A 25,684-nucleotide genomic window follows, 5' to 3' on the forward strand; every position below is an offset into this window, starting at 1 on the left:
CGTCGCCTGCCGCTCGGCACGCACCGTGCGGGTGGTTTCCGCGGCGGCGTCAGCGCACCTCAGGCTAGGTGCGCGGCGCGTTTTCGTTTGCAGAAGAACCAGAAAACGTTTCATGCGGTTCACGCTTTCGTCGCGCGCGAACTTGTTGCGTTCGGTAACTTCTTGGGGGCCTCGAACACTGGTTTCCCCTATTCTAAAACAGTGTGGGCAGGCCCCGAAGTGGTTTTCCCTGACTGGTAGCACTTGATTGAAAAATTCCCTGACAACTCCCTGACTTTTCCCGGTGGCTCAAAATTCCCTGACTTTTCCCGGTTTTCCCAGTTTTCCCGGTCGCTAGACACCCTGAGTACAGCACACATACACGCAGGCCCCCAGACGGCTTCACACTGCAATTCCTGCTACTTCATGAGGACGCAAACAGTGAAACGTTGAAAACTCAATACTGTTACGTAACATTTGGCAATTAATATAATTCCCAAGACCTTGTATATTCAACCCCAAATATGAGTGGATAATGCTAATTGCTAATGGTGTACATCTATGTTCTGCCAATCAGCTGGCTTGCCACTTCAAATAAATCATCGGCAGATTGAGAAATCGCTCAGCGCTTACACAAATGACAACAATAGGACAAAATACTCCAGTGACAGTGCTTGAGCTCTTCGTCCCACTGGGCACATCAGGAAACAAAATTACATTTGTCAGTGTTGGGTGCGATACCTCAAACTCACTATTCAACCTACCGAGTACACCTAAAGGATGGAATCACTTTTCCCGTGCAAACAGTAGTTACCAAAAAACCACAGTTACTGATAGACTAATCAAGAATGCAATAACTAATAGCGCGGTCCGCTCATGGCAAACACATGCTTACCTTTAAATGATGATCTCAGGTATGGTAATCAAAGGAGTAATCATGTAGCAAAACTTTGTTTGGATCTGTACCAGCTAGCAAACAGCAGAAGTGGAAGTTGTGTGTGGGTACTGCTTCCTCTTCGCGGGGCGAAGCATTTTCCTTCTATTGCGGTTGGCGATTTCCTTACTACAGGGTTCCACTGAGCACCAACCTAAATTCTTGCACGCCTATTTAATTTGTGGCAAGGCACATTTGCAACAACGAATTGCACTTCGTAAACAATTAATGGCACTTTGCAACACATGCCAACATGTGCAAGCTCGCAAAACACATACAATTTGAGACACGAAGTATGCCACAATTAGGTAAAAACAAAGCAAAATTGTTTGCGCAATTATTAAGCTGCAAGTTTTTGAAAAACCTAAAGATTCAGTCAGGTTTCGTTAAAAGAGAGAGAGGAGCCCACCGGAGGCGTTGAGCAGCAGGCGGGCAGCGAGCGTGTTGACGCCGGCAGGGTTGGAGGCCAGGCACTGGTAGAACCCCGCGTCCCTCTTGACCGGGTGCGAGATCACCAGCACATTGCTCGCGGGCCGCCGCTGGTACCCGCTCGCCTCCCCGTCCTCGCCGCCCGCAGGCCGCCGTCGCGCCTCCGGCGGCAGGTACTTGTTGTCTTCCGAACGCATCACCTGGGTGTCACGCAAGGTCGATAGAGGTCAACCAAAGCCAGCTCAAGGTGGCTGCCGGAATCGAAACTGGCCTTCCTTTACTGAGACGGCCGTTTTTCCAAAAGAGAATGTGCCTGACAATCGAGATTGGTTGTTTTCAGAGTTGAGCTGAATTGCCAATTGACAGCAGCCTCATCAGGGCTTTTTTTTTTTTTTTTAGTCAGTGCAGGGCATTTGTCTGAAATGGATGAGTTCTCTTAGTCAGGAAAACGCTAAAAAAAAATCCTGCACCTTGGAAGTTGAAACATCTTGGGGAGACGACTGTATGCAGTATACTATACTACTGTGGTATGGCAACAGAGTACAAATAAGCCCCAAAGTTTATGTTTAGGAGGTCACAGTGCCTGTCTGCCTGCATAATATTATGCGAGAAATGAGAATAAGCTCACTCTTGCTGTCCTGCTAAAACCTCAAAGCTTCCTTTCTCAGTGGGGGAGAGAGAGAGAGAGAGAGAGAGAGAGAGAGAGAGAGAGAGAGAGAGAGAGAGAGAGAGAGAGAGAGAGAGAGAGAGAGAGAGAGAGAGAGAGAGAGAGAGAGAGAGAGAGAGAGAGAGAGAGAGAGAGAGAGAGAGAGAGAGAGAGAGAGAGAGAGTAAACTTTATTTAGCAACTCAAGCTCAAGCCACGATATTATAATGCATCCCAGGAGGAAGGTTGTGTGTCATAGTCCTCCAACAGTGGCGCGCTTGGCGGGGTGCACCGAGTGCTTCAATGTGGACAGCCAACTGGGGCACCACAGGGAAGCCCATAGGTTCTAGGGGAGAGCGGCCCAGCTTGACCATGAAGATGGCACTTCAGGAGGGAAAGCCGGCCCATTTCACGTACACAATGTACACACAAAAATCAGGAAAAGCACTCTCGTGAAATGCTCACACAAACACACAGGACTGTGCTTTGCCTATAGCAAGCGCCGGAGATCTGAGCCCTGGTATCATCTGGTTCATTGTGATCCAATGCTTTGTTTCGTATTAGCTTGGTACGTATCCCTAAGGTCTTCCCCGCATGCGTTGTAGAACATGAAGTCGCACGTGAATCACTTGTGATAAGACACACAGTCTCACGACAAGGCACAAAGTCTTGCGTGATGAGAAAAGACTGAAAGTGCAATTTCAGGCCCGTTGCAACATGCCCCCATCGCACACACCTTGATGCGGCCATTGATGACTAGGGGCTGCCCATCTTTGAACCAGCGCACTTCAGGTGCCGGGAATCCCTGGGCATCGCAGTCAAATCTAACTGTGCGGGCAGCGGGACGAACTCTGCTTATCATCTCGGATGCAAAGCTTGGGGGCTCTGAAAAAAGCAAAACGAAAAAGGAAGACAGAAAGAACACGGAGTCAACGCTGTTGGATCCCCACCACACAAACAGGGCCCATTTTTGCTGAAATGCCAAGTCCTACCACGGTAACCAGTTTATGTAACTGCGGTGCACAAACAGCGCAACCCATACACAGCATGGATGTGGATTTGTCCTAAGAGGTTTACAACACAGTCGGGACTGGACAAGCTAGAATACAGAGGATGAAAAATCCAGCACATAGAAATCAGTAATCCTACACAACATGCGTACTTGGTACTTTGACCATTCGCTACACCCCATTCCAGCATCCTGGCTGTAGTAGAAGTTAGCTTCCAACTTGTGAGCCCCTTATGTGTGCATTCCAGTCTCACGACAGCATGCTAAGCAATTTATGGAACAGCCAGTTTAAAAACGTTTGTATCTTCACCAAGATCAAACCTATAAGTGGAACCTCCATTATTATGACACAAAAAATGTCCCAAGGACATGTCAACAAGTGTAAGGCGCAGATTCACAAAACAGATACAATTTGATATATTGAATGTGTCTCCATTAAAACAACAAGGCAAAAATGCATTCGTGCGATCCTTAAGTTACGTGAAAGTTGCAAGTTAAGAAGCACTTATTTCAAAGCTTCTGTGACTCACAGCAGACCCCAAGGGCAAACTCACCATGGATGACCAATGTGTGTGACTGGGATGCTAGTGACAGTGCCTCGGTTGCGGTGCTTCGTGATGTGCTGATAAGGCATTTGTAAGTGCCAGCGTCGCTTCGAGTCAGATTGGTAATCCGCAGATTACCTCGACCGAACAAAATGCTGCGGCCCTCGGGTAGCGCTGCTCCCCCTGCAAACAAATTCGGGCAGCAAACTCAACCGGAGCGCAAAAACCCACATTGCAAACTCCCATTATTTTACAAACAGAGACATCCGAACAGACACCTCAACAAGTACTACACACAATAACAGTGAAGGCCAATGAGGGCACAGAAACGGGCACAAAAAAAAAAGAAAAAATGCAGGCATTGAGGTCCTGCACAGGATGACGCACGTAACTAGGATTCTTGAACCAAGGGCTCTTGGCAAATTCCTCTCAACAGGTACGGAGTGTCCTCACCTGGCCGAATCCATGTGACCACCGTGCGTTGGGATGACCTCGCGAAGCACTCCAGCTCCACCGAGTCTCCCGCCACGAGTGTCAGCTCCTCGGATGCTGGGTTTAGGAACTCTGGCCATTGATCAGGAGCCTCTGCGCATTCATCAGGTGCAAAACATGCAAATGACAATGAGCATTTGCCGCTTGCCAACAGATCACCACCGGTGGCTGCCTATTCAGTGCTCGCGCCTCCTCTCATCGTCGACACGCACTGCATATGCTCACAGTGGCCAAGAAATAAAAACTACAGGTCAACTGAAGCAAGGTATCCCAGGATTGACACTCAAAGGGGCACTGAATTGAGTTGTAAATTTTGTCTAATTAGTTTATCAAATTGAAGTCTAGAGTGTGTAGGGCATGTTTTGGGCTTTTGGAGCTGGTTCACATAGAATTTTGAACGAGAAAAATGTGTACACAAGTGCCGTTTCACTCGCACTACCCTCCCCGTCGACTCTCTGACGTCGACTACCGCGACGATACCCTGGCAAGTTTGCTGGGCTGCATCTAGTGGCTTCCCAGCACACTCAACCTGTACACTCTGTGTGAAAACAAAAGAGACGTCAATACTGACACAAAAATGTGAAAAAAAAATTTTGAAGGCTGCGATAGCATGAAGCCACATTGCAAATCAGTGTGAAGTCATTGCGGTACCTGATGTGGCGGCAGCCACCAGCGCACCCAAGTTTCTTTTCTTTCCCTGGTACGGATCAACGAAGGCTCTCTAGCCATCTGCTAAGCAGTGAAATGACGAGTTACATGGATTAACTAACTGCACAATGTAGCCATAGACAAGACTTCAAGAAATTCACTTCACTGTCCCTTTAAGTTGCGAGCAATAAAATAATAGTAATAATAACAATAACAACAACCATTTTATGTCCACAGACATTGTGATATTAAAATGAAACTATGAGGTACAGAAATAAGAGGTGTGCATCCAGAAGGGCGTGAACTCCCAATTCCTCGATTTTAAATGTCACACTACAACCAACCAATTGAACTACAGGTGCAACTATGCCTTTAGTTTTATGCTCCTAATTTTTATGGTGGTAGCCAAGTCTGCTCCTGGCAACACAGTGAATCTACAAATGAACAAGATGCTTCTCTGGTACAAAGGATCAAAGAAAAGTTTTTTTTTGTTTTGTTTTTATGAGGCTTTTACTAAGTCAGCTAGGCAGCTCAAAAACAGAAAATGGAATGGGCTAGTGACTGTAAGTCAGTCTTTCAATTATTGAACAAATAAGGACAACATACCTTTTGATTTGCCCATAAACATTCCCTATGAGATTATCCTGCAAAACTACCCGACAATCACGCATATACATAGCCAATAAACAGAAATTTTTACAGCTTATTCCATAAAAATCAAATCCGTTCCACTCAACATGAAAGCTGACGGAAGTGCAGAGAAAGTGAATCACCATTATGGGCTGTAGCGCCATTATCTGCTCAATGCTATCACCCAAAGCCATTTAAATTTCCCGCCTCCGTAGTGCTCGTGCACCCCCCTGCCTGAAACAGCGCCAGCGGAAGTTCTGTTCTTTTTGTGCTTGCTTTTCCTCCCGCACGGGCCGGCGTTGCACTGCCACTTTTTTTCGCTTACTAACGAACCCAACGAGCGTTCCGAACTACATGAACGCAGATGCTGCCGGTTAATTACATATATTTTGCATCACATGTACCTGCAGTTTTTTTTGCGCTAAACAACGGGGGAGATGTATGACAAGTGCCACTGTTTCGCGAGTTTTTGAACGGTTATGACTGTTTAAACCGCTTCGTTTTCAAAGCCTCTGTGGGACGCCCTCCGACAGATTGCCAGGCTCTACTTGGGTCCGTTATATTGCGGCACCGCCTGATTCTGGCAGTCGTTTGATATCGACCGTTACAGCCAGCTACGACGATAAGGCAAGCCCAAGCCCCTAAAGTGCTCTGGCTCTTAACATGTCTTGCCTGATTTACAGCTATTCTACACAACTTGCGCACTGAAGAAGCTAACTTCTTTTCCTTCCCACCTGTGACCTTCCTAGGCAACCTAACCAACTCGTATACAACATACCGTATTTACCCGATTCTAACGCGCACTTTTTTTCCGAAAAAATAGGCCAAAAAATTGCATGCGCGTTAGAATCGGATACAAAACCGAAACTGCCGAAACAGCGAAAATTTTGTCCGACTCATCGCCATCGCCAGATCAAGATGGCGCCAAAGCTTTTAGCAACGATTTTTCGGACGCAGCAAGCCTAGGCGCCAAGGCCTTTCTATCAGCGTTCACACAAATCGTCAAATCGTTTCACTTGCGCGCTTGATAACAGCAATGGCAGCAGCGGCTCCAACGCGTTCAAAACGAGCGGTTTGTTCAGAAGTGTGGCATCGCGATTGCACTTGAAGGCACCAAGGCTGAGATGTTGTGGTCAGCGACGAGGAGTGAGATGAGTGAGATTACTCCGGGAAATAAATCGCCCGTTTCTCTCGCATTCGTTTGTCTGGGTCACAAAGTCCCGTGCGTGTTACAATCGGAGGTGCAAGTTTTTTCGTTTTTTTTTTTTTTTGCCAGGAAAATCGGGTGCGCGTTAGAATCGGGGGCGCGTTAGAATCGGGAAAATACGGTATATATAACACGGCCAAAACCAAAATTTCTCATTGCACAGAAAGAAAAAAAACCCCACTTGCCATGGTGAGATGCTTGCAGGACAGTCAACGCAGCTTCTGCACTGTACTGCGTTTTTGCGACATTTTTGGCTACACAGCGGTAATTCCCAGCATCGGCTGACGTGATGTTAACAATCTGCAGAATCCCTGAGGAAAGCTGAGTCAACCTGGAAACAAAATGAATGCGTCAAGCAAAGAACATCGCACCAATTCGCCGTTTTATTTATTTTTCACGTACTAAAACATTCCCAGGCTTTTTTTTTTTCATTCTTTTCTTTGTTTAATGTGGTCAAAAATCGGCAGGGTTAGAATACGGCCTGTGGTTGCGGCAACTATCACCTCCTCTGCAATACTAGTGCTATATCACAATTGGCTACGTCAAGGCAGCCAAAGTGTACGGCTGATTTTTCTTAGGCAGCCTTAGGACATGAATGAAGATCGACATTAAAGTTGTTAGTGGTCCCAAATTACTTCCTTGGCACTTTGTAGCTCGTATTATTTAAAGCTGTGAATTGACTAAGCTTAGATGGCATTTTTTAATTAATTAATTGAATGTGCATTTATTTAAAACAATTTAAAAATTCAGCAACCAGCAGCATGCAAAATGGCACGCAAGTATTAGGTTTTTTTTTCTTCTCATAAATGTAACACTTCCTCCTTCACAGGCAAAGCCTGAGCGCAATAATGAGGTATAAAAATAAAATTATTCTTCAGCTTAAAAAAGAACTTGATTATGCACAACATCAGTATGCTTCCACTACGCCTGCGTTCTTTTATTACTACTCGTGGACGGTGGGTTTAAGAGTAAGTTTTTTTTCTTGTGTTTCTGTTGTTTTGTTTTGTTTTGCACTTTTTACCATGTCGAAGTTTCAGCACCAACTAGCCCAGATTTCTGCGATGTGTGTCGTCACCTGTCGTCGTCTGGTGGAATGTCCTCCAGGTTGCGCTGCCAGTTGTACAACGCTGCCGGCACAGCCAGGACATGGCAGGCAAACCTTGCAATGCTTCCCGCCTGAACGCTCACAGGTTGCGGCTCTGCCGCAAATCCTTTCGGCATGCCTGCAAGTTCGAAAAGAAGGCTATCATTTTTGTTTGCCACTTCTTTTAACTGCAATGCATTTGCTCTCACACCAATCTAATGAAGTACCTTGTTTTTCGTGCTCTTTGCCCCTAGTCAGCGTTGCGCCATAAAAAAACAATCATCATCATTATTTCCTTTAAAGAGACACAGATTTAAGTTTTCATCTCGAAACCCTATATAGACACTGACACCTGACACTTGACCCAGACGCCTGCCCTGATTACAGTTGACCGAAGGCAGTCAGTCTTACCAACTGACTAGCAGTAGAAGCTGTGAGGGCAACATATTATCAGCTCTGAACAGAAATTCGTTTGAGGATGAATCAACTCACTAGACATTAGTGAAGTGAAGTAAGGCTTCTGAAAAGTATGAATATGAACGCTTTGTTCCAAACTGATGACTTTGAAAACAAATTATGTATATTATAGCATGGACAGAACATCATGGACAGAACATGGACAGTCAATGTTCAGCAAGGATTCAAGTGAAACGCAGAAGGTCTGACACGCCTACAAATCGTCCTACATGGCAATTTGCTTTATGTGACTAAAATGCAATGGAGGATTAGCTCTTAAGGACAAAAATGCGATGCGGCCTCATATCTCACTTGAAGATCAATCAATGGTACAGTGTATCACTCACACGCTCAGAGAAAAGACACAATTGTTGACAAAGAGAAACGAGCAAACAGCAAACTACATGATTGCCAGAGCAGCAGCAGCCGAGAAGCAGCCCGAGAGTGGCCGCGCGTTGAGAGGTGGCCGATCACTCACGTGCTAGTTCCACCTGAACGGGCCGGCTGAACACAGTGCCAGCTTTGGTGTGCACCAGGCAGTTGTATGCGCCATCATCCCGGCGGCCATTCTTTTTCTTCTGGAAGGCAAACTGCTCGATGAGCAGGGAACCATTCGACAGCACCGTGTGCTCTGCGACGCTCCAGTCCAACGGCTTCCCCTGCAAGGCCGCACGGACAAGAAAAGCCACGCTATCAACTTGGGTGCATAGCGTGACTGGCACAAGTGCGTCTTGGATACGTGGCAAGCCGTTTTATTTATGGCAGAGTCTATTGGGTGTGTACTCGCGCTTTTACATGCCTTTTTTTATAAAATAACACGTGTGAGTTCTAGTACACATGCATACATGAACGCGGGTATAAATTTCCCATGACACTTAACTGTAATACGAACAAAAAAAAGAAACGAGGAAAGAAAAAGAAAAATCACATGTTCTCTCTGAGGATTATCACCTCAACTTTCCTGCCCTCAATAAATGCAGTCAGCAGGTTTCAATGCATGTGTGACAATCTGCTAGAGCCCTTTCATCCTGCCTTACTTCAATGTCGGTACAAGGCCAAGAAGGCTGGCATAGAAGCTGAAGGCAGGTGGGCTCGAAATGCTGTGGCTTAATTAATAGGGCTCCAACACCAACTGGTCAGTAGGTGGAAGCAAAAATAGCGAAAATGGTTCGTTCATCTGCACCCAGACATAAAAAAAAGAGAGAGAGATGACTCATTGCCAGTGATGACAGGTTGTGCCACATAAGCCACTCAGTACCCCTTTGCATTTCGCCAATATTAAATTCATTTGGAAAGAAAGGGAGCATGGGGAGCACAAGGGGACAGGGGAAACAACAGATGGATCGGAGAAAGCAGGGACCACACAAGCCATATGCTTCATTTCTGCCCCGAAACAGCACCTGTGCTGCTTCCACATGCAAAATACAAGAGCTACTGGGCACCAAACTCCGGTTCCGCACCAGATGTCCTCTTAAAGACAGGCACTTATAACATGCTAGCTTGACTTCAACGCCTTCGTCGTACCCTGCAAGAACATTCACTCCTTGATGGCCTAGGCTCATCCAAACCCTCGGATCCTTCGTCCATCACGAGAGGAGCCCTCATCTCACTGAGGCCACCAGGGAACATACTAGGATAGCCAAGCCACCTGGACCCCATCTGTGACACCGAACGGCAACGCCAACATGTTATCTTCTCTTCAAAAAATATGCAGGTAAGGCAACACCTCACCAATCCATTTATCACGTTGACGTATGTTGCAGCAGCCTTGTCATACTTGACAGATATCTTGACAGTATCACCACCTCGACAAATTCAATCGGTGGGCGCACTACGGTCGCCTGCACTTGCCGTCAGCCACACTATTCGGTGCAATGACAACTGTGCCCCATCGGTGACTAGCCTACCAACCCTCATTTTCGCAGACCCTCAAGAGGCTTGTCAGCAAGCTCGTACACAAGAGCCTTGGGCAAGACGCGGCTCATCTCCCAAACACTTGCGCCAACTGCAGTCATTTGGATACCCTGTGACGACACGAGAGGGGATCGGGCGTGCTCACATTGTGGTTCCAGGTGATGTTGTAGGGCTCCAGCTCCGGCAGCACAGACACGGAGCAGTCCAGCAGGAGGGGTTCACTCTTCACTGCCACCAGCCGGGAAGGAGGGAGACGAGTGAAGCTGACGCCCCTCGGAATGCACTGGCCCTCTGCACGGGGAGAAGAGGTGCATGCATGGTCACAATCGGGACGGCAACAAGTGCCTGCATACGGATCCATCAAAGAAGAATGGACCGGTGGAGAACGGAGAGGAACTTTTGTTTCCGCCAGTAACCCCGTAGTTTTTGCACTCGATTGGCGACCCAACCTTTTAATTGAAAGAAAACCTGTAGAGGAACAGATTACAAGCATAACGTAATATGTGAAACTTGCAATTTAATGCAGCAATGCCAAGCACCACGTTCGGGCCTATGTGGTTGATGACGAAAGAAGAGCGGCTCAGCTAGTTGCACAGCTGCTTTTATAAGGTGCTTCTCCAGTTCACAAACAGAAGCAGCGGAGCTAATTTAGGTGGCGAGGAAAGCTACCAAAAGTTAAAACAGAAAAGAAGACAGCCGAGATTTAAAAAGTTTAACAAAAGATTTGTGAACAGAATGTTGAACAGTAGCAGTGCTTTGAACACGTAATGGCAGTCGTAAACTTGTCATAATAAACTCCCAGCTTTCATTAAGCCAGCAAGGTTAAAGCACGACTGTTTTCTTTTATTTCAATTCTTACACCACCTAACTAATAATTCCAGTAATTCTTCCCAGATTTGTGACTAAAATAATTTAGCATCAAATATTTTGCTTATTACTAGAAAGAGTTCTTCCCTCACAGATTTTCTCATAACGAGCGCTAGAAAATAAATGCCACAAGCTCTCAAGCCCAGTCCAACAGAAGTGCGGCGCATACAACAAACCAGCACCCTCCAACGCTGCACAGAGAGGCTTGAGGTCATTCAACGTCGTCTTTTCCCGTCGCTTTTGCATTTGCCGGGCTTTACTCGGATGCGGGAGGTTTAGCGAGCGCGCACATAACAATCGCGCAGCCCCTGCAGTCACCGCGTGACCCTCCTCCTCCGCCGCCGCCGGGTTGTTACAACGTAACAAGCCGGCAGCGCAGGCCAGCAAGCAGGGCTCGCATCCGAGCAGCGGCGCATGCAACCGACGCCCGGATAGGAGCGAGCCGGCGTTAAATCCCCGACATCGGCGTGGCCTCGGAAAGCCAATCTGATCCCGCGCTTTCTCGGCGGCATATAAAACGGCGCCCTGATTGCTTCACGCTTCGATCGGCCGGCGGCAGCTGCCTGCCGCATTGGGAGTCTTTGGACGAACAGCGCGGCTGGGCTCGGAATGAACAGAGGCGAGCAGACCCCGTGTCAGGGCAAAGCCGCGGCCGGAGGCAGGCAAATCTCGCCTGCGAAGCAAGCTTCGCCGCGTGGCCTCCCGCAGGGGTGTGGTCGACAGCGCACCGACAGAGATGTGCGTGTCAATGTTTCAGTAGAAGCTTCCCTACTTTTGGCGGTCACTTAATTGCAGTTCGACGCCTCTAGCTGTGACTTTAGTAAACAGCGACCAGAATTAACAGCTAGCTTTGTGCCGGGCGGCAATCGCGCGACACGTGCTTTTTAAACGGCAGTGCGGCAGCAGCGAAGGATGAAAATACAAGTCAGGAATAGTACTGGACACTCACCGCCAATTGGCCAAGCCCACGGCCGCTGGATGAAAGGCGCACTCATCCAGCGGCCGCGCCAAGCCAATCCCCTGGGCGTGTGGATACTTTGGCGCCGCAGCAAAAATTGTCCGTCAGTCACGGCAGCTGATATTGCCATGACAAATCTCCTTAAATGGTACGTGGCGCTAACCACCGCGGCTCGTCTAATTTGTGTCACTAAATCTGACTTGGACAATCCCCCAGGGTGGGTACGCGCCATTGATTTTTTGGACCAACAAACCAACCAACGAAATGAAGGCTTGGGTTGTTCATAAAAACGTAGCTCGTTTAGTGGCTCTAGTCTGCTCCTACCGTCCTTCGGGTCTGCATCCCTTCGTGGACACGAGTATTGTGGAGCTTGTGGCGGCTGCTGTCATCGTCACTGCAGCCAATCCACCTGACTGGGCAGTGTTACGAATCAGTACGCCACTGTGCTTCAAGCTTCGTGCAGCACTCTTCGGCTGTGTGGCGGAGCCTCCACTACGTGCGCCTTTCGAGTGGGTGCCTCTGTGTCGGTGACTCAGGCTTGCAGCCAACGGATCCCAACACGGCGCTACATGCCTGGGAAAGGCCGGGTCGCTAGCGCCTCGCTGTCTGCGTAATGCAAACTTCGGCGGTTGCAGACGAGGCATGCAAAGACTTGCCCGAAGGGCGCGGACACCGTTGCGGAGATCTGCCACAGGGAACACTTGTTTGACAGTTGCGCTTTGGGTATGTGTATAAATAATAGCCCCCCCCCCTTCCCCTCCCCCTCCCCAAAGCATAGACATTCATTCCTGTTGGAGCAGCAAATCAATGCTGTCACTCTGCTCGAGTCATGTACTGTAACCTCGCCATGCCGTAAACAAGTTTGCCTTCGGCTTCTGGTCTTCATCTTCAAGGCAGCAACTCTGGCTGGCCGCTCGCTTCACCACGCTACCACACGCATGACGGAGGCGGCGGAGCTCGGCTCGGGTAGCCCGGCATACTTTTCGCCAAGCGGCAATGCTTGCGTGGTCCACACTTGGAGCAGAATAATCATCTCGGGGTGCACCATCAAACGCGCGCAACATGAGCAGTTGACGAAGAAAACGCACGTCAGGAACCAAGCCCCACCAGCAAAGTGGTTGGCCAACGAGCAAGCTCGTGCTGATATCAAACCGCGTTGGCCAATCAGAGGAGACCGCTTGTTCTGCCAAAATAGTACGGAGGGGGTGAAAGAAAAGGCTTCGCGCGATCCACTCAATCAGCGGTCGACGCCCACCGATTTCCGGCCAGGCAGCGTGGCAGCTAATCCGCCGGGAGAGAAACTTTGTATCCGACTGCCTCTCCGCCGACCGAGGGCGGAGGAGACGTCACCCAACGCACAGGATCAGAAAATTGAGGACGCGGCAAAGGAGGCGGTGCTGCGCACTCCGCTTCTCCCAACGTTGGCTTCTCCCTCGACACCGCCCCTCTCCCCTCTGGCATACCAGTGCAGACATCGCGGAGCGCGCAGCACTGCAGCAGGGAGCTCCAAAAGCACGACTCGCGGCAGTGTCACGTCCCGCAGTGCGACGCGGCCCACCTCACGCGCACCTCGGCCAACGCCTGCCAGCTTGCAAAGAGAGTGACGAGGTGCTGAGAGAAAGGTTCTCCTTCCCTGCCCACGCCAAGCATTGCGAAACAGGGTCACGATGACCCGTTCCCCGACCGAAACTCGCGTGCACTGCCAAAGCCCCGTCGCCTTTGAGACACGACGAGAAAAGGCGTCGCGAGAAAAAGATACAGAGCTCGCCGAACAACACTCCCCCGAGTAGATCTGACCCGCATACGAATAATGCGCCCGCAAAATATGACAGAAACGTTGCCTCGGTTTATCCCCCTGTTGAGGATGCTTCGGCGGACTTCGTGAACGTGATTATACTTAGATAGGTCGAATAGAAAACAGAATGCTTTTTTAAAGGGACCATGAGAGAAAATATAGCCTCGCTTAATTTGAAAGAACTAACCTTTGGTAACTAGCACGGCGCTAGCCGCGAAATACTGTTCTTTGGACAAAAGAAACGCAAAAATATCCATAACTCTCAAATTTCGCGCTGCACGACGTCAGTGTGACGCCATAGAGGGAACACCAACCAAACCAACCTCTGGGACCGCTACTGCTGTTGAAGCAAACTTGCCGCAACAAACGAAAACTCCCAGTGAACGGATGCGCAAGCCTGCGCTGACATTTATTCAATAGCCTGGTGTTGCATACGGGAAGGCGTCCCCGAGCCGAGCTCCGTCGCCTCCGTCATGCGAGTGGTAGCGTGGTGAAGCGAGCCGCCAGCCATGTTACTTCCTTGAAGATGACGACAAGAAGCTGAAGGCAAACGTAACTTGCTTACTGAATGGCGAGAGATGCGCCGAGGCAAGACAAGAACGCCCCGACAGGCGAGGTTCGAGTACAGGACTCGCGCAGAGCGACAGCATTGATTCACTGCTACAACAGGAGTGAACTTCTGCGCTTTAGGGGGGGAGGGAGGGTACTGTTATTTATAACCAAAGCTGTAACGGTCAAACAAGCGTTTCCTCTAGTTTTTGCACACGCCGCGACATGGTACAGACACGCACAACGCTCTTTCCAGAGTTCGTGAGGGGGCGGTAGCAGTGGCGCACGTGAGTCCGAGCAACACCGACTAGTCCGAGAGAGGGGAGAGAGGAGGTCTCCGCAACAGTATCCGCGTCCTTCGGACAAGTCTCTGCGTGCCTCGTCTGCCACCGCCAAAGTTTGAATCACGCAGGCACAGAGGCGCCAGCGATCCGGACTTCCTAGGCACGTTGCGGCTCGTTGAAATCTGTTGGCTGTCGCGGCAAGTCTGAGTCACCGACACAGAGGAGCCTGCTCGAAAGGCGCACGCAGTGCAGGCTTCACCATATGGCAGAAAAGCGCTGCACGAAGCTTGAAGCACAGCGGTGCGCTGATTCGTCACACGGGAAAGTCCTGGGGTGAATTTCTTGTCCAGTAAGCATTCTGGGAACAAAATCAATCGGAATATCGGAAGTTCCTGCTTGTCTTATACATGCCCCCTTGACTACAGGGCCGCGCTTTTTGAGGAGAAAAAATTGGCGCAGCTTGCGCTATACTAGTGCAAGGCTGGAGAAACAGAACAGCTGGCGGCCCCTCTCCCTGTGTCGGAGACCCGGCTGTTGCGCCTCACATTCATTTCTGAACTTGCAGCTGAAAGTTCTCCATGACTGGCAGGCCCGGATCGTTTCGTCGGCAGGCTTTCATACCTCTCCCAAAGTGGACCACGTTAGTACGCGCTAGAACCCAAAACCAAGTCCTAAGCCAACGCCCGTGCTGCGAACCCTGTTGCTGTGCGCCTGTCCCGTATACCTTCGGTGTCCATGCCAGGACGCTCCCAATAAAGTGTGTAAAATGTGTGTTCCGTCAGGTGTTAAAACATTTTCCCATAAATTACGCACTGGTACGCCCCCTGTTAAGAGATCGCGGGCTCTGTTCATAGCTTGGTCGACAGCCATCCTATGACATGTTTGTATTGATTGGTTTGTAGAGTGTGTGGTGATGTCGCTTATGTGATAGGCATGCTGAGTCACCAATATCAACAATGTCGTATTTCCGAGAAACTGTCGCATTTGTACATATTGTGTATAATTCTTTCGACCAGCCACCTGACTGGTTCCCTCTTTTGAACGCCTGTGTCTGTTTGCCTGAATTTTGATGAATTTGCCCGATAAACGTCCCCCTCCCCCCTCCAATCTCCTGCGAAATAGCAGTGCATTTCGCATCTAGTTGAATCTGGTGAGCCCTACCTGGCCTAAGTTTAGACGAACGCTTTTAGAATTTCCGAAGCTGCAATGGGTTTCTTTTATTTCCCGTACGAGCTATTCTGTTTCTTCCGCACTTGCAGACCATTTCTTTTCCGTGGTTTCATTATCTTTCCTTGCTCCTTGCTATAGGGCATGAGTGTGGACATACTTAACGAGACAGAGCCCTGCATTATGCTTAACAATTGCGCGTGGCTTATATTCCCATAAAAGACACAAGTGGATGCCAGGTGTTGGGTAATCACATTCCCGAAACATATTTTTCTACGACGTATATTTTTCGGAACGAAGCCACATTCGTTGTACGCGCGGCAAGGCGAAAGAAACCACCGTCTCACTGTGTCAGTTTCACGTCTAAACGAGGCGACAATAGAATTCACTTGCGCTGTAGGTATTCGGAGGAGACAGTGGTGATATGCTGCTGTTGTCGCTGATGACCGTAAGAACGGTCACGAAGCGTGCAGAACCGGACTCCTGGTTCTGCACGCGTTCTGTTGGTCAACGCCAACAGAACCGGACTCCCGGTTCTGTTGGCATTCGAGCACAATGCCAAGCCTCAGCCTTTTTTTTTTTTTTTTTTTTTTGAGGTGCCCTAAAACTATTTGCTTACAGACGTGACGACAAGTTGTTTAGGGCGCGGAAAGGCAAAAAGAAGCGAAAGAGAGCCAAAACACCGCATCATCCCCCATCGGCCTCGCAGCGCTCCTCCCGTAGCGCAGCCATATGTGGCGAATCAGCACAATGAGCACTTGCGCAAGCCCCGGCACTTCCTACATCGCCAGGCGAGGACCACTGGACAACTACGGTCTCATTAGCTCTGCCTGTCCGCGACGCGGCGACAAAAGCGGAAGGGAGCGGCGGCGGCCACTAAACAATTGCAAGGGGTCGGGTTTCAGCACCGAAAGGGGCCTAAACACTCGCGCGGGAAAGCCTTCGGCAGCGCTCTTGTGACAGGCGACACCCGTGCCGGCTCGGAAGCGTCAGAGGGAGAAAAACGGCGCCAAGGTCGCTCCAAGACGGCGTTGGCGGAGACAAAAGGAGCCCCTCGCGCGAAGGCTCCCGCTGTGGAGTGCACGCTTTCCTTGCAGTTCCCCTGCAGTGCGCCGTGCCGTCTTGCGTTCTTCCCACGCTCTACAAAACGCCGCGCGCGCAACGCCGAGCCTCTCACGAGGCAGGCACTGCGCTTCCCGGCGCCGGTATTGATGCCCCAACGGGCTCCGATATCAAACGGAAGGCCTACGGTTCGACTATCGTGGGAAGGGCCTCGTCCTTTGACTGGCAGCGAGGCTTCTTCTACGATTCTACGCCTACACGCTTCTCCACAATCGTCTTTCCAATTCATGCTGGCGACGCCAGAGGCGACTGACAGCGTTGCACCACAGAACAGGGAGGGTTGCACTACCAAACTGTCGAGGGTTGTCCCGATAAATGCTACATGCCATTCAGAACGTGGACGTCTCCGCGTGATAGCGTAGCTGTCTCTGGCCTGCCTTACAATACTGGCGCGGCATCCCATACTTAAGAAACAATAACTAATGGCAGAGCGGCGAACCAGGGGCGGTATTCGCGTGTTTGTCGGTTTAGAAAACGTTTTTTGTGCGTCAGTTTTATTGTGACGTACTTCCAGTTGTAGGCAGGCTTTGGGTTGACTTTTGCGAAACTGTTTTTTTAAACACATTTTAAACGACTAAACCCATTTTAAGCTATCTTTGATGTGTTTATTGTTCCGCCAGCGAACCAACAACAAGGCAACGAAAAATCGTCTGCTCCGAGAAGCCGCGCCGTGTTTGCATGACGCCACATCCGGGTGTTCGCTCTTAGCCAATCAGCGCTTGCTCAAAACAGACCCACTTGAAACGGACAAACCATGAGAATACCGCCCCAGTAGCGGCACCAGCGGCACGCAGTCGGCGAACCTGCGCATGTGTACAACCGGTCTCCCGACCCTCCCGGGACCGCTTCATTTTCAAATGTTGCAGGGTGCGCTCCACAAACGCTGTCGCAGATTTTTCGCCCCCTTCCGATGTTTCGGCGACTCCCGCGAATATGATAAAAGAGTCTTTCAATCCTCCGTGGTTGCCTGCATCTCGCACCAATTCCGACACGGCGGAAACGGCGGGGGCCGGGGTTAGGCAAGATGTTGCAAGTAGTTTCACCGATCAAACAGGCTGGCGGCAGTGTTTAGACGACCTCACGGGTGCTGGGATGAGGGAGCCACCAACTGCGCTAATTTTATTTGTTCTCGCAAAAGCGTCCTAATTCAAACTGGTGGCATGTGATGCATGACATCGCACCCTAGAGGAGGGAGAAGAGAGATGGACCAAAATTTTGTACATGCATGCTCACATATAAAACCGCACGATCAGGAAACCAGTGTGACAACCCAGCTCAGTCCACTGTGTGGAATAACAATTCGGGCGACCGAGGACTTTAGGCCGTGTAAGTATTTCAACGTGGCATTCAGAAGTTGTCGGCATTCTTGGGGACTGCCCAACTAGGCGGCAAGGACGACGCAGCCTCGAATAAATATACAATAAATTATATAGACGGGAGTAAATAGATCAGATGGAAGATCAGCGAAAATTCCAGCATTCTTTCAACGGGGCAAGACGTTTCGGCAAACGCCGCTCCCCCAGCAAACAACCCAGGGGAGAGGAGTGGGTCCTCCCGTTATGCTCGTTACGAAACAGCCGCGCGGCCGAACTTCTTCCTGCGGGAATTCGGTCATAAACGGCTACCTCCTCGCGCATTCCTGCAGCCCGCCGCCGTCCCCCCGTGCGGAGAGGAGGGCCAGGAGGTGCGCGCGCCAGCGACGACCGAGCGGGTTCAGTGAACTACCGTCTTATTTATCGCCCATCTCCCCCTGGGCGCCTCCGGTGCCGCGCGCACGGCAGCGGCGAGACTTTTACCACCAGCTGGAAGGAATTCGGTCGGCGGCGGCAGCCTTCGGGCGCCCAATTTGGCGTAAAAGGCGACACACCACCGTTTGCGGCCGTGCATCCTGCCCGGAGGAGGAGGCGCTTTTTCCACGGCGCCGATTACGCTTCCTGCAGGTACTAGGCACGGGTATAGGCAGCACACAGGACGGCCGTAAACAGGCTTTCCAGCGCGAATGGCGTTGGAAAATATTCCAAGGCCCGGAGCTGCACACAAGGTCGCAACGGCCAACAGTTGGGGCGCTGAAGTTTCCACCGGGTAAACGACACACAACGTGCGATGGCGCACAGCACTTAGAGGCAGGGGTGACTTTGGGAGAGGCAAGTGCCTAAACACGCAGGAAGGGAATCTCGGCAGGAGCGGCCGGGGTTGACGATTTCCGTTAGGTTGGCCCGGTCCGATCATGAATGAATTTATTGAATGGAAAGTCCACCAGCAGGCGTCACATCACGGTTGGGTGGCAACCGCAACGCCCGCTGGTGTGGTGAGTGGGGGAAGGGGATATGTCACGCACACGCACAACCGTTGTCACTCTAGAGAGATATCACTCAAGAGAGAGACGGGCAACCGTGTCTTGCGTCAGTTTTGCAAGGGGTTCCCTTTCTTGCTAATGAAGGTGGCGCAACGACCAGCCTCTTATAGAATTGGTGAACCCACTCCATTCCCCGTTCCGTAAAAGTGGAGATGGCGGCGACGCACCATGACGCGCTTTCGCGGGCGCATTCAGTTCGTTTGGAGCCGGACACACGTCGTATTGAACCAATGGCATTGAACGACGAAAAGAAAGGACGCTTCGATACTTCGCCAAGCACGTATGGGTCGGTATATCGCTCCAGGACACCGTGCATTTCCCGCGCTGAATGGGTGCCGCCAAAGGAAGACGCCGCGCAAGAGAGAGAAGGGTGCGCGAGAAGGAGAGACCGTTCCTCCATGCCCTCACCCGCCGCGACCTTCCGCACCGCCGCATCCATTTCCTCCCACGAAACGTGCGCGGGGAAAGAGGGTATGGAATGTCACGTTGCGTAAGGACAATTAGGCCGCCGTGTGGAAGGGGGCGGTGAGATGCAGGAGAAGGGAAGGGGGAGTGAGGCTGGCATTTTTAAAAAACCTGGTATACTGTACACGCCCAACGAGCATCCGGCAAAAGCGGTGAATCGAAGCGACGCACTCCGTGCACATGCCACCGGCGGCCGTGAAAGAAGCGAGGAGGCGCCCCAACGAGGATGAAATCAGCAGCGCGTAATTTTTCGGCAGCGCGTGGTATCGACCGGCACGCCGCCGCGTTCCGCGGGCGCTCCTGCTTGTTCTTTCTAGGCCTGCTGCTGCTGACGGCAACACTCCCTTTAAAAAAGTGCGCAAAAATTCGGCCGCATCGCCCTCGTTTCTCCTCCGCCTCCGTCGGAATGCTCCAACGTGCGCCGTCCCGTCCCGGCGCGCGCAAGCCGCCGCATTTGATGGCCGATGACATCCGACGAACAAAGCAGCACTGAATCCTTCAAATGGAAGAGACAGCCCAAACCTAAGCCTACCAATACTGACACCCGACGAGCTAGCAGCGCACTCAGTCACGCTTCAATCGGCGTTTATACTATTAGCGTTTCGCAATGAACGTAACCCGAACACTTCTTTTCGGCTGAGAACGCACTGAACGCCTCGGACGACCTGCTTCCGCCTCGCGATGTCCAAAGGCTACCTCGGAATCTTGCCGCTCGGGACGCTTTGCTTCCCGATCCGCCTTCACGCTTTCGAGTGGCCTCGATCCATCTCTTACGCGTTGCGCCGCTGCTTGCAACGCGTAGGAGACGGATCGGTAATGCGTTCCCGGCTATGTATTCCAGAGATTGAGGTTTTCAATCAATACCGCTCGAAGCACGCTAAGTGAATACTCCCCAGCCCGGCTGGCACGTATCGCAGCGCCCGTGGAAACGCCTTCCTCGTGAGATAACTGCACGCGTCGCCCAGTAGAGACTGCGCTCTAATAGGCAACCACATACACAGCCTACGGCTGCCATATAGAAAGTGGGCGCAGAATCCTCCGCCGGAAACTTGCTTGTTTTGCCGGTTGAACTGCCGCGGCGTGCTGGTCTGAACCCGCGAGTCCGCTCGGCAGCCTGCCGGCCGGCCGGCCGCTCGCGAACCGGTGAATGGTACTGCCGTTCTAATTAACGGCTCTGAATAAATTAGCGGACCGCGTGAGCGTGGCACGGTGTCTAGGCGCGTCTGTGTGTTTATGTTTATGCGTGAATTCATGAATGTGAATACGCCTACGTGTTGCATGGCGCGGCTTAACAGCGGCTGCATGCCCTCTTGGGAGCTGGGCTTTTACTGCGTGCGGGCGAAAGTTGGGGCGAGCCCCTGTATCAGCGCCTCCGCAAGAAGAAAGCGAAGTTGAAGATACCTCGACAGTGTACAACACTTTCCCCTCTTCGTCGACCGGGCCTGCTTCGCTAATCAAGTCACGCGTTAAAGTCTAGCGCGGATACGGCGAAAGGCCGCGCGCAGCCTCCACAGCCGCTCCCTCGACAGGGCTCGGGTCCACAGAGCTGCGCTTCCGCGGATCAACCGTCCCAACTAAGCCTGGCCAGGAATAAAACGTTCTGCTCTCTTCACGGCGATATAGGCACTTGGGGATGCGGATGCAATCTGCATCCGCATGCAAACGACTCTAAATTACACGGGGACAATGTATAAAGCTTCCGTGCAGCAGGGGTTCGAAGGGCGCGTTGACCATGCGCATTTTTTAAGCCTCAGTGCAGGACAGTCAACTCAGGAATGTAGACTTTCGCGAGGCTTCGGATAAGAGTGCTCCTCTCCCCTCGACACAAAGGGATTACCGTCGTTCACTGAAGACCGTAAAGCTTGCGCACGTTCATTGTATTTCAAATCCGCCGCATGTGTAACGCCACGCGCCCATGCATCTATCACTCCGTAAAGCTTAGACGAGATTTCTTTTTTCTTTTTGTCGTGAGCGGTCACTTCGGCTATGCAGGCAGGAGGGAAGACAACTAGGAGAGTTTCGACTTTTTTTATTATTTTTTTGCAGCTTTTTAAGGTGACACTTTCTTTCCGGGGGGTAGAGCGGGCGCTTCGAAGTCGACTAGACATACGCTCCGCAATGGTATACAATTCTTTCGCTTGCCAGAGCAGCGGTAGCCAGCGCGTCCAGAACTGTGTAGTTATGAAATTAAACAAAGAAAATGAGGCACGGAAGCGAGAAATTTGCGATTTGACAAGTTGTTGGATGTTATGCGGTGAGTTTGTAGATATATAATAAGCAGACGGGGGAATTCTACGCAATGCGATCAACGCTATAGTTTCGGTCTCGATTTCTGTGATCCCAGGGTCGCGAGCAACGCTTTGCATGCACGTATATGCACACCACCACGAGTATTTTGGTGCATTAGAGGATGTTATTTTACCTTGTGTTAACTGCCGTACCCATTGGATAACCACAATTTGAAGCTCACCGGCTCTGCCACCACCACGGGGTGACCGACTAACCCCGCAGAAAAAAAAACAGAACTTAACGCTGTCATTTGACTGATGACGCCTCATAGCTGTCCTCTATTCAAACTTCCGCGCAAAAGTTCTCGAAACGCACAGCGGAAAGAAAAGTTTACTACTGCTGAAAGGAGAGCATAACGTTGTCGCAAAATGCTTTTGTTGTCCGACAAAATAAAACAGTCGCCGCACTATGAACACAATGCGTTCCATTCGAAGCTAAGCTGTTGACCGCTTTTAGTGTACCGCCCTACGTAACTTTACCATGCCAACAATGGCTGGATCAATCGAGCGTAAAGACGGATTCTAACATACTTCAGTTCCGTAGACTCGACGTTGTTCACGTAAACTAACTTGTTTCGAATGTGTTGCTTTGTTAACGCGTTCACCGGGCTGTGTAAAATAAACATGTATGCAAACATGGGAAGCGGAATCGATCACCGTGGCGCTGGGACCTATATAGTGGACAGCAGAGAACATAAACTCGACAAATGACCGTATTTACCGCTGCCACACACGGTAGCGAGACCTTTACGACGAACAGAAATGAATGTCGGCCAACAGGAGGCAGCATTCGGGCACGCCAACCATTCATCCAACCAGGAGACGCTAAAGACAAAATAAGGGTGGGCCGAGAGTTAGTTTTCGAAGAACACAAATATGCCGCCCTCGCACGCAGTATCCATGGTCTATGGACATCCCAGACGATAAATGTTAACAACGCAGGAAACCCGAAGAAAAGCATTTCGCAATGGCCATACATTACAGCGTAGCTTGCAGGAGTGGCAAAAATAATGCAACAAACGCTACACAACAATGAACCTCCTCAAGTCAACAAAAAAGCAAGTGGAAGTATGAGAAGTGCTTCATGTCTGAGGCTCGTAAAACAAGGGGATGCGAGCCAAGCATCGGAGTTTCGGTGCAACCTCCGATGGCTCGGCCAGATCATCGTACGACTCCGCTATATGGCACTGTGGAACGATAATGTCCCTAGTGCGGGCTTTTTGTGATATTTAAACATCTGTTAAACATTATACGACTTTATGACTTTGGCTATAGTAATAAAGTCAGCTACTTCAAACCACCAACTGCAGGCGCCCTGGCTTCCAGACTGACATCTTAGGTCAGGGGGGGGGGGGGGGGGGGGGGGGGGGGTTATCTTGAAACACGGTCGTGGCCTGGAAGCGATCGTTCTAACCTCGCCTCTCCGCGTGCATGTCACTGGTATCATTGTATGCGGCTGAGCTCACACCAGAGCTAAAAAACTCCCACCTCCCCTCGCGGGAACCCCTGTGTAGATGCGACGCATAGGCGGAGCGGCGAAGCGACCGCGTTTTATAGCGCGCATAACGTTGAGGGGACTGCGTAAGCCGGTCCCAGTCGATGACGACGTTGGCGTACTTGTAAAGCGGCGTGGACTCTAGGTGTTTGAGCCAAGCGTGGATGTTGCTTCGCCGGAGAACGGCACACCGGTTATATGCGCAGCGCGTCCGAAGGAGAGGAAACCGCGGAAGAGAGAGTACTGCACATGCGCCGGCCCCAGCGCGTCTGCCGCGGCTATGACGCAACACAATCCACTTTAATCCAAATCCAATCTAATCCAATGCCCCTCGCGAGAGAGTGTTCGCTATCGGAGAGGAGAGGGGGTGAGTGGTGGAGAGCGCAGCTGGCGCGGCGAGGAGAATGGGGGAGGGGTGGACAACGCCGACGACGACGACGCCGGAGGGACAAGGCGAGTGAATCAGATGCTCTGCATCTAAAAACTGGCCGACGGTTCGGCTGCGCGCGCCACCCTGAGCTTAGCCCTAACGTTCCGATTAACGTTAAAGCATGAGCGAGTTGGTTAAGCACTACTGACAGGGGAAACGGCAACGACAAAGAAAGGAAACCGGCAGTTTGACGTACATTCAGTACTTTTTAAAATGAGTACTATTTGGTGACGTTGGACCTCAAAGCGTGACGTTAGGCCTGTGTTTATAGGCCTTAAGTAAGGTACCCTTCATTTGGGCGTTGCGACGTGCCAACGAACGGCGCACCTTAAAGTAAGGTACCCTCATTTGGGCGTTACGACGTGCCAACCAACGGCGTACTCACATCACGGCGAAATGTGGGTACCGGCTGGTGACGTTAGGCCTAACGTCAGGTCGTCGCATACCCGCGTCGCCCCCTCCCACTGCTACACATCAACTTTTGCGCAAGTGAGTTATAAAGAGGAAAATACGGGAGGCTCCCCCGAGCGCGCAATTTTCCACAGCCACGAAATCGGCAGGTGCAGGCTAATAATGCTTTTCCACTAAAATAAATAGCGCAAGCAGGCGGCTGCGTGAGCAAGTCGTTCGCACTGTACTCGTCAAAAACTCGTGCTTAATTTTAGCCTGGCAAGATTCGGCAAAACACGTGTTTACAGCTCACTTGAGTGTTCTTCGGCATACCAGTACCTCGACTTGCCTTAACGAACGGGACGCTGCTTACAAACTCACGCCAGTGAGCGAAATCAACGAAGCGACCACGACGGCGTACAGGCAACAGCCCGGCAGGGCGCCTCTCCGAGCTGCACATCACCAAGCGCAAGAACTGGGAAGTACAGGAGTCGTGCGCGCCTCCGTCCCTTCCGTGGCCGGCCAACAATGTATTCCACCGGTTCGTTGCTTGTCACGCCGCCAGAGGGCCATACCATCTTTATTAGAGCTACTTTGGTGCGAAGCGCCGCCGCGTCCGGCACGTGTCCCGAGCGCGAATCACGTGCAAAGCAGGAACTGGGTGCGCGGACCGCACGCTCATCACGCTTCTGATACAATGTATGCCGCGTGACAGCTGCGTGCCCCTCGCCGTCATTCAGTTTGCGCTGATGCCCCGGCAGGAACAGGGGACGTAGAGGCGGCGTCTGGGAACGCGCAACCGGATGCGATCCATAAGGGCATCGATTAGAGGCGGATCTCAGGAGCTGTCACTCGCTCTGTTTACCGACGCGCTCCAAGAAGGGGCTCGGTTGGATGCAAAGTAACCGGTTCTCGGGCTCGCCTGTAACGCGACGACTCGGGCCGGCCCCTCGGTCAACACGCGTCACCCCTTCCGCGCCTCCTCCTCTTGAATTGACGCCGCCGCCGCAGAGAAGAATGGCGAGAGGGGGGGCTGGTGTGAGAAGAAAGCCCTTTGTTGCTCCAGGCCTGGCAGCCGCCGCCGCCACCGCGGGGTTACTGGCCTGCGTGGCTCACGCGCCCCGGAGTTCGTTGTTCCTGGCGTAGGCAGCGGAGAGCTGCTGTCCGCCTCTGACCCATCTACCCCGCAACGGCCGCTATTCGGGAGATTAAAAACCGAGGAGAAGCCGCCTCCCTTGAGGTATACGGGGACACCCAGTCTGCTCGACTAACGAAGCAAAAGCCTCCGCGCTGGGGAAATGGCGCACAAAACGTGCATTTGCAGAAGGAACGCGAAGAAGATTGTCCGCGTGAGCCCTCAGTAGAGGAAGTCGGCGAAGTGTGCGTGGCACTGCTCAGAACAATCTTAAACAATCAATTTTTGCCGCACACAGCTAATAAGGCGCGCAAATAATTAAAGGGACCCTGCAACACTTGCCATCGACTACTAGTAATGCATTTTGGGATAAAGTCTATTGTCCCAGAAATCTCATCCCGCAAGAATTAT

General features: G+C 51.2%; 1 protein-coding gene across 2 annotated transcripts in view; it reads right to left on the reverse strand.

Moving 5' to 3' along the window:
- LOC144178791 (protogenin B-like) overlaps window positions 1-25,684 on the reverse strand; it is a 200,037-nt gene that overhangs the window by 26,015 nt on the left and 148,338 nt on the right. For both annotated transcript variants that reach the window (XM_077706906.1, XM_077706905.1), the window contains exons 2-9: window positions 10,118-10,263; window positions 8,537-8,717; window positions 7,594-7,741; window positions 6,704-6,849; window positions 3,995-4,126; window positions 3,551-3,724; window positions 2,724-2,872; window positions 1,323-1,542 (exon numbers count right to left, since the gene is read on the reverse strand). In XM_077706906.1, the coding sequence (XP_077563032.1) occupies window positions 1,323-1,542; window positions 2,724-2,872; window positions 3,551-3,724; window positions 3,995-4,126; window positions 6,704-6,849; window positions 7,594-7,741; window positions 8,537-8,717; window positions 10,118-10,263 (1,296 nt within the window). The remainder of the gene's footprint in view (window positions 1-1,322; window positions 1,543-2,723; window positions 2,873-3,550; window positions 3,725-3,994; window positions 4,127-6,703; window positions 6,850-7,593; window positions 7,742-8,536; window positions 8,718-10,117; window positions 10,264-25,684) is intronic.

Source organism: Haemaphysalis longicornis, unplaced genomic scaffold (assembly GCF_048455015.1).
Source record: "Haemaphysalis longicornis isolate Haplotype H1 unplaced genomic scaffold, Haemaphysalis longicornis Haplotype H1 scaffold_4, whole genome shotgun sequence".
NCBI classification, from domain to species: Eukaryota; Metazoa; Arthropoda; class Arachnida; order Ixodida; family Ixodidae; genus Haemaphysalis; species Haemaphysalis longicornis.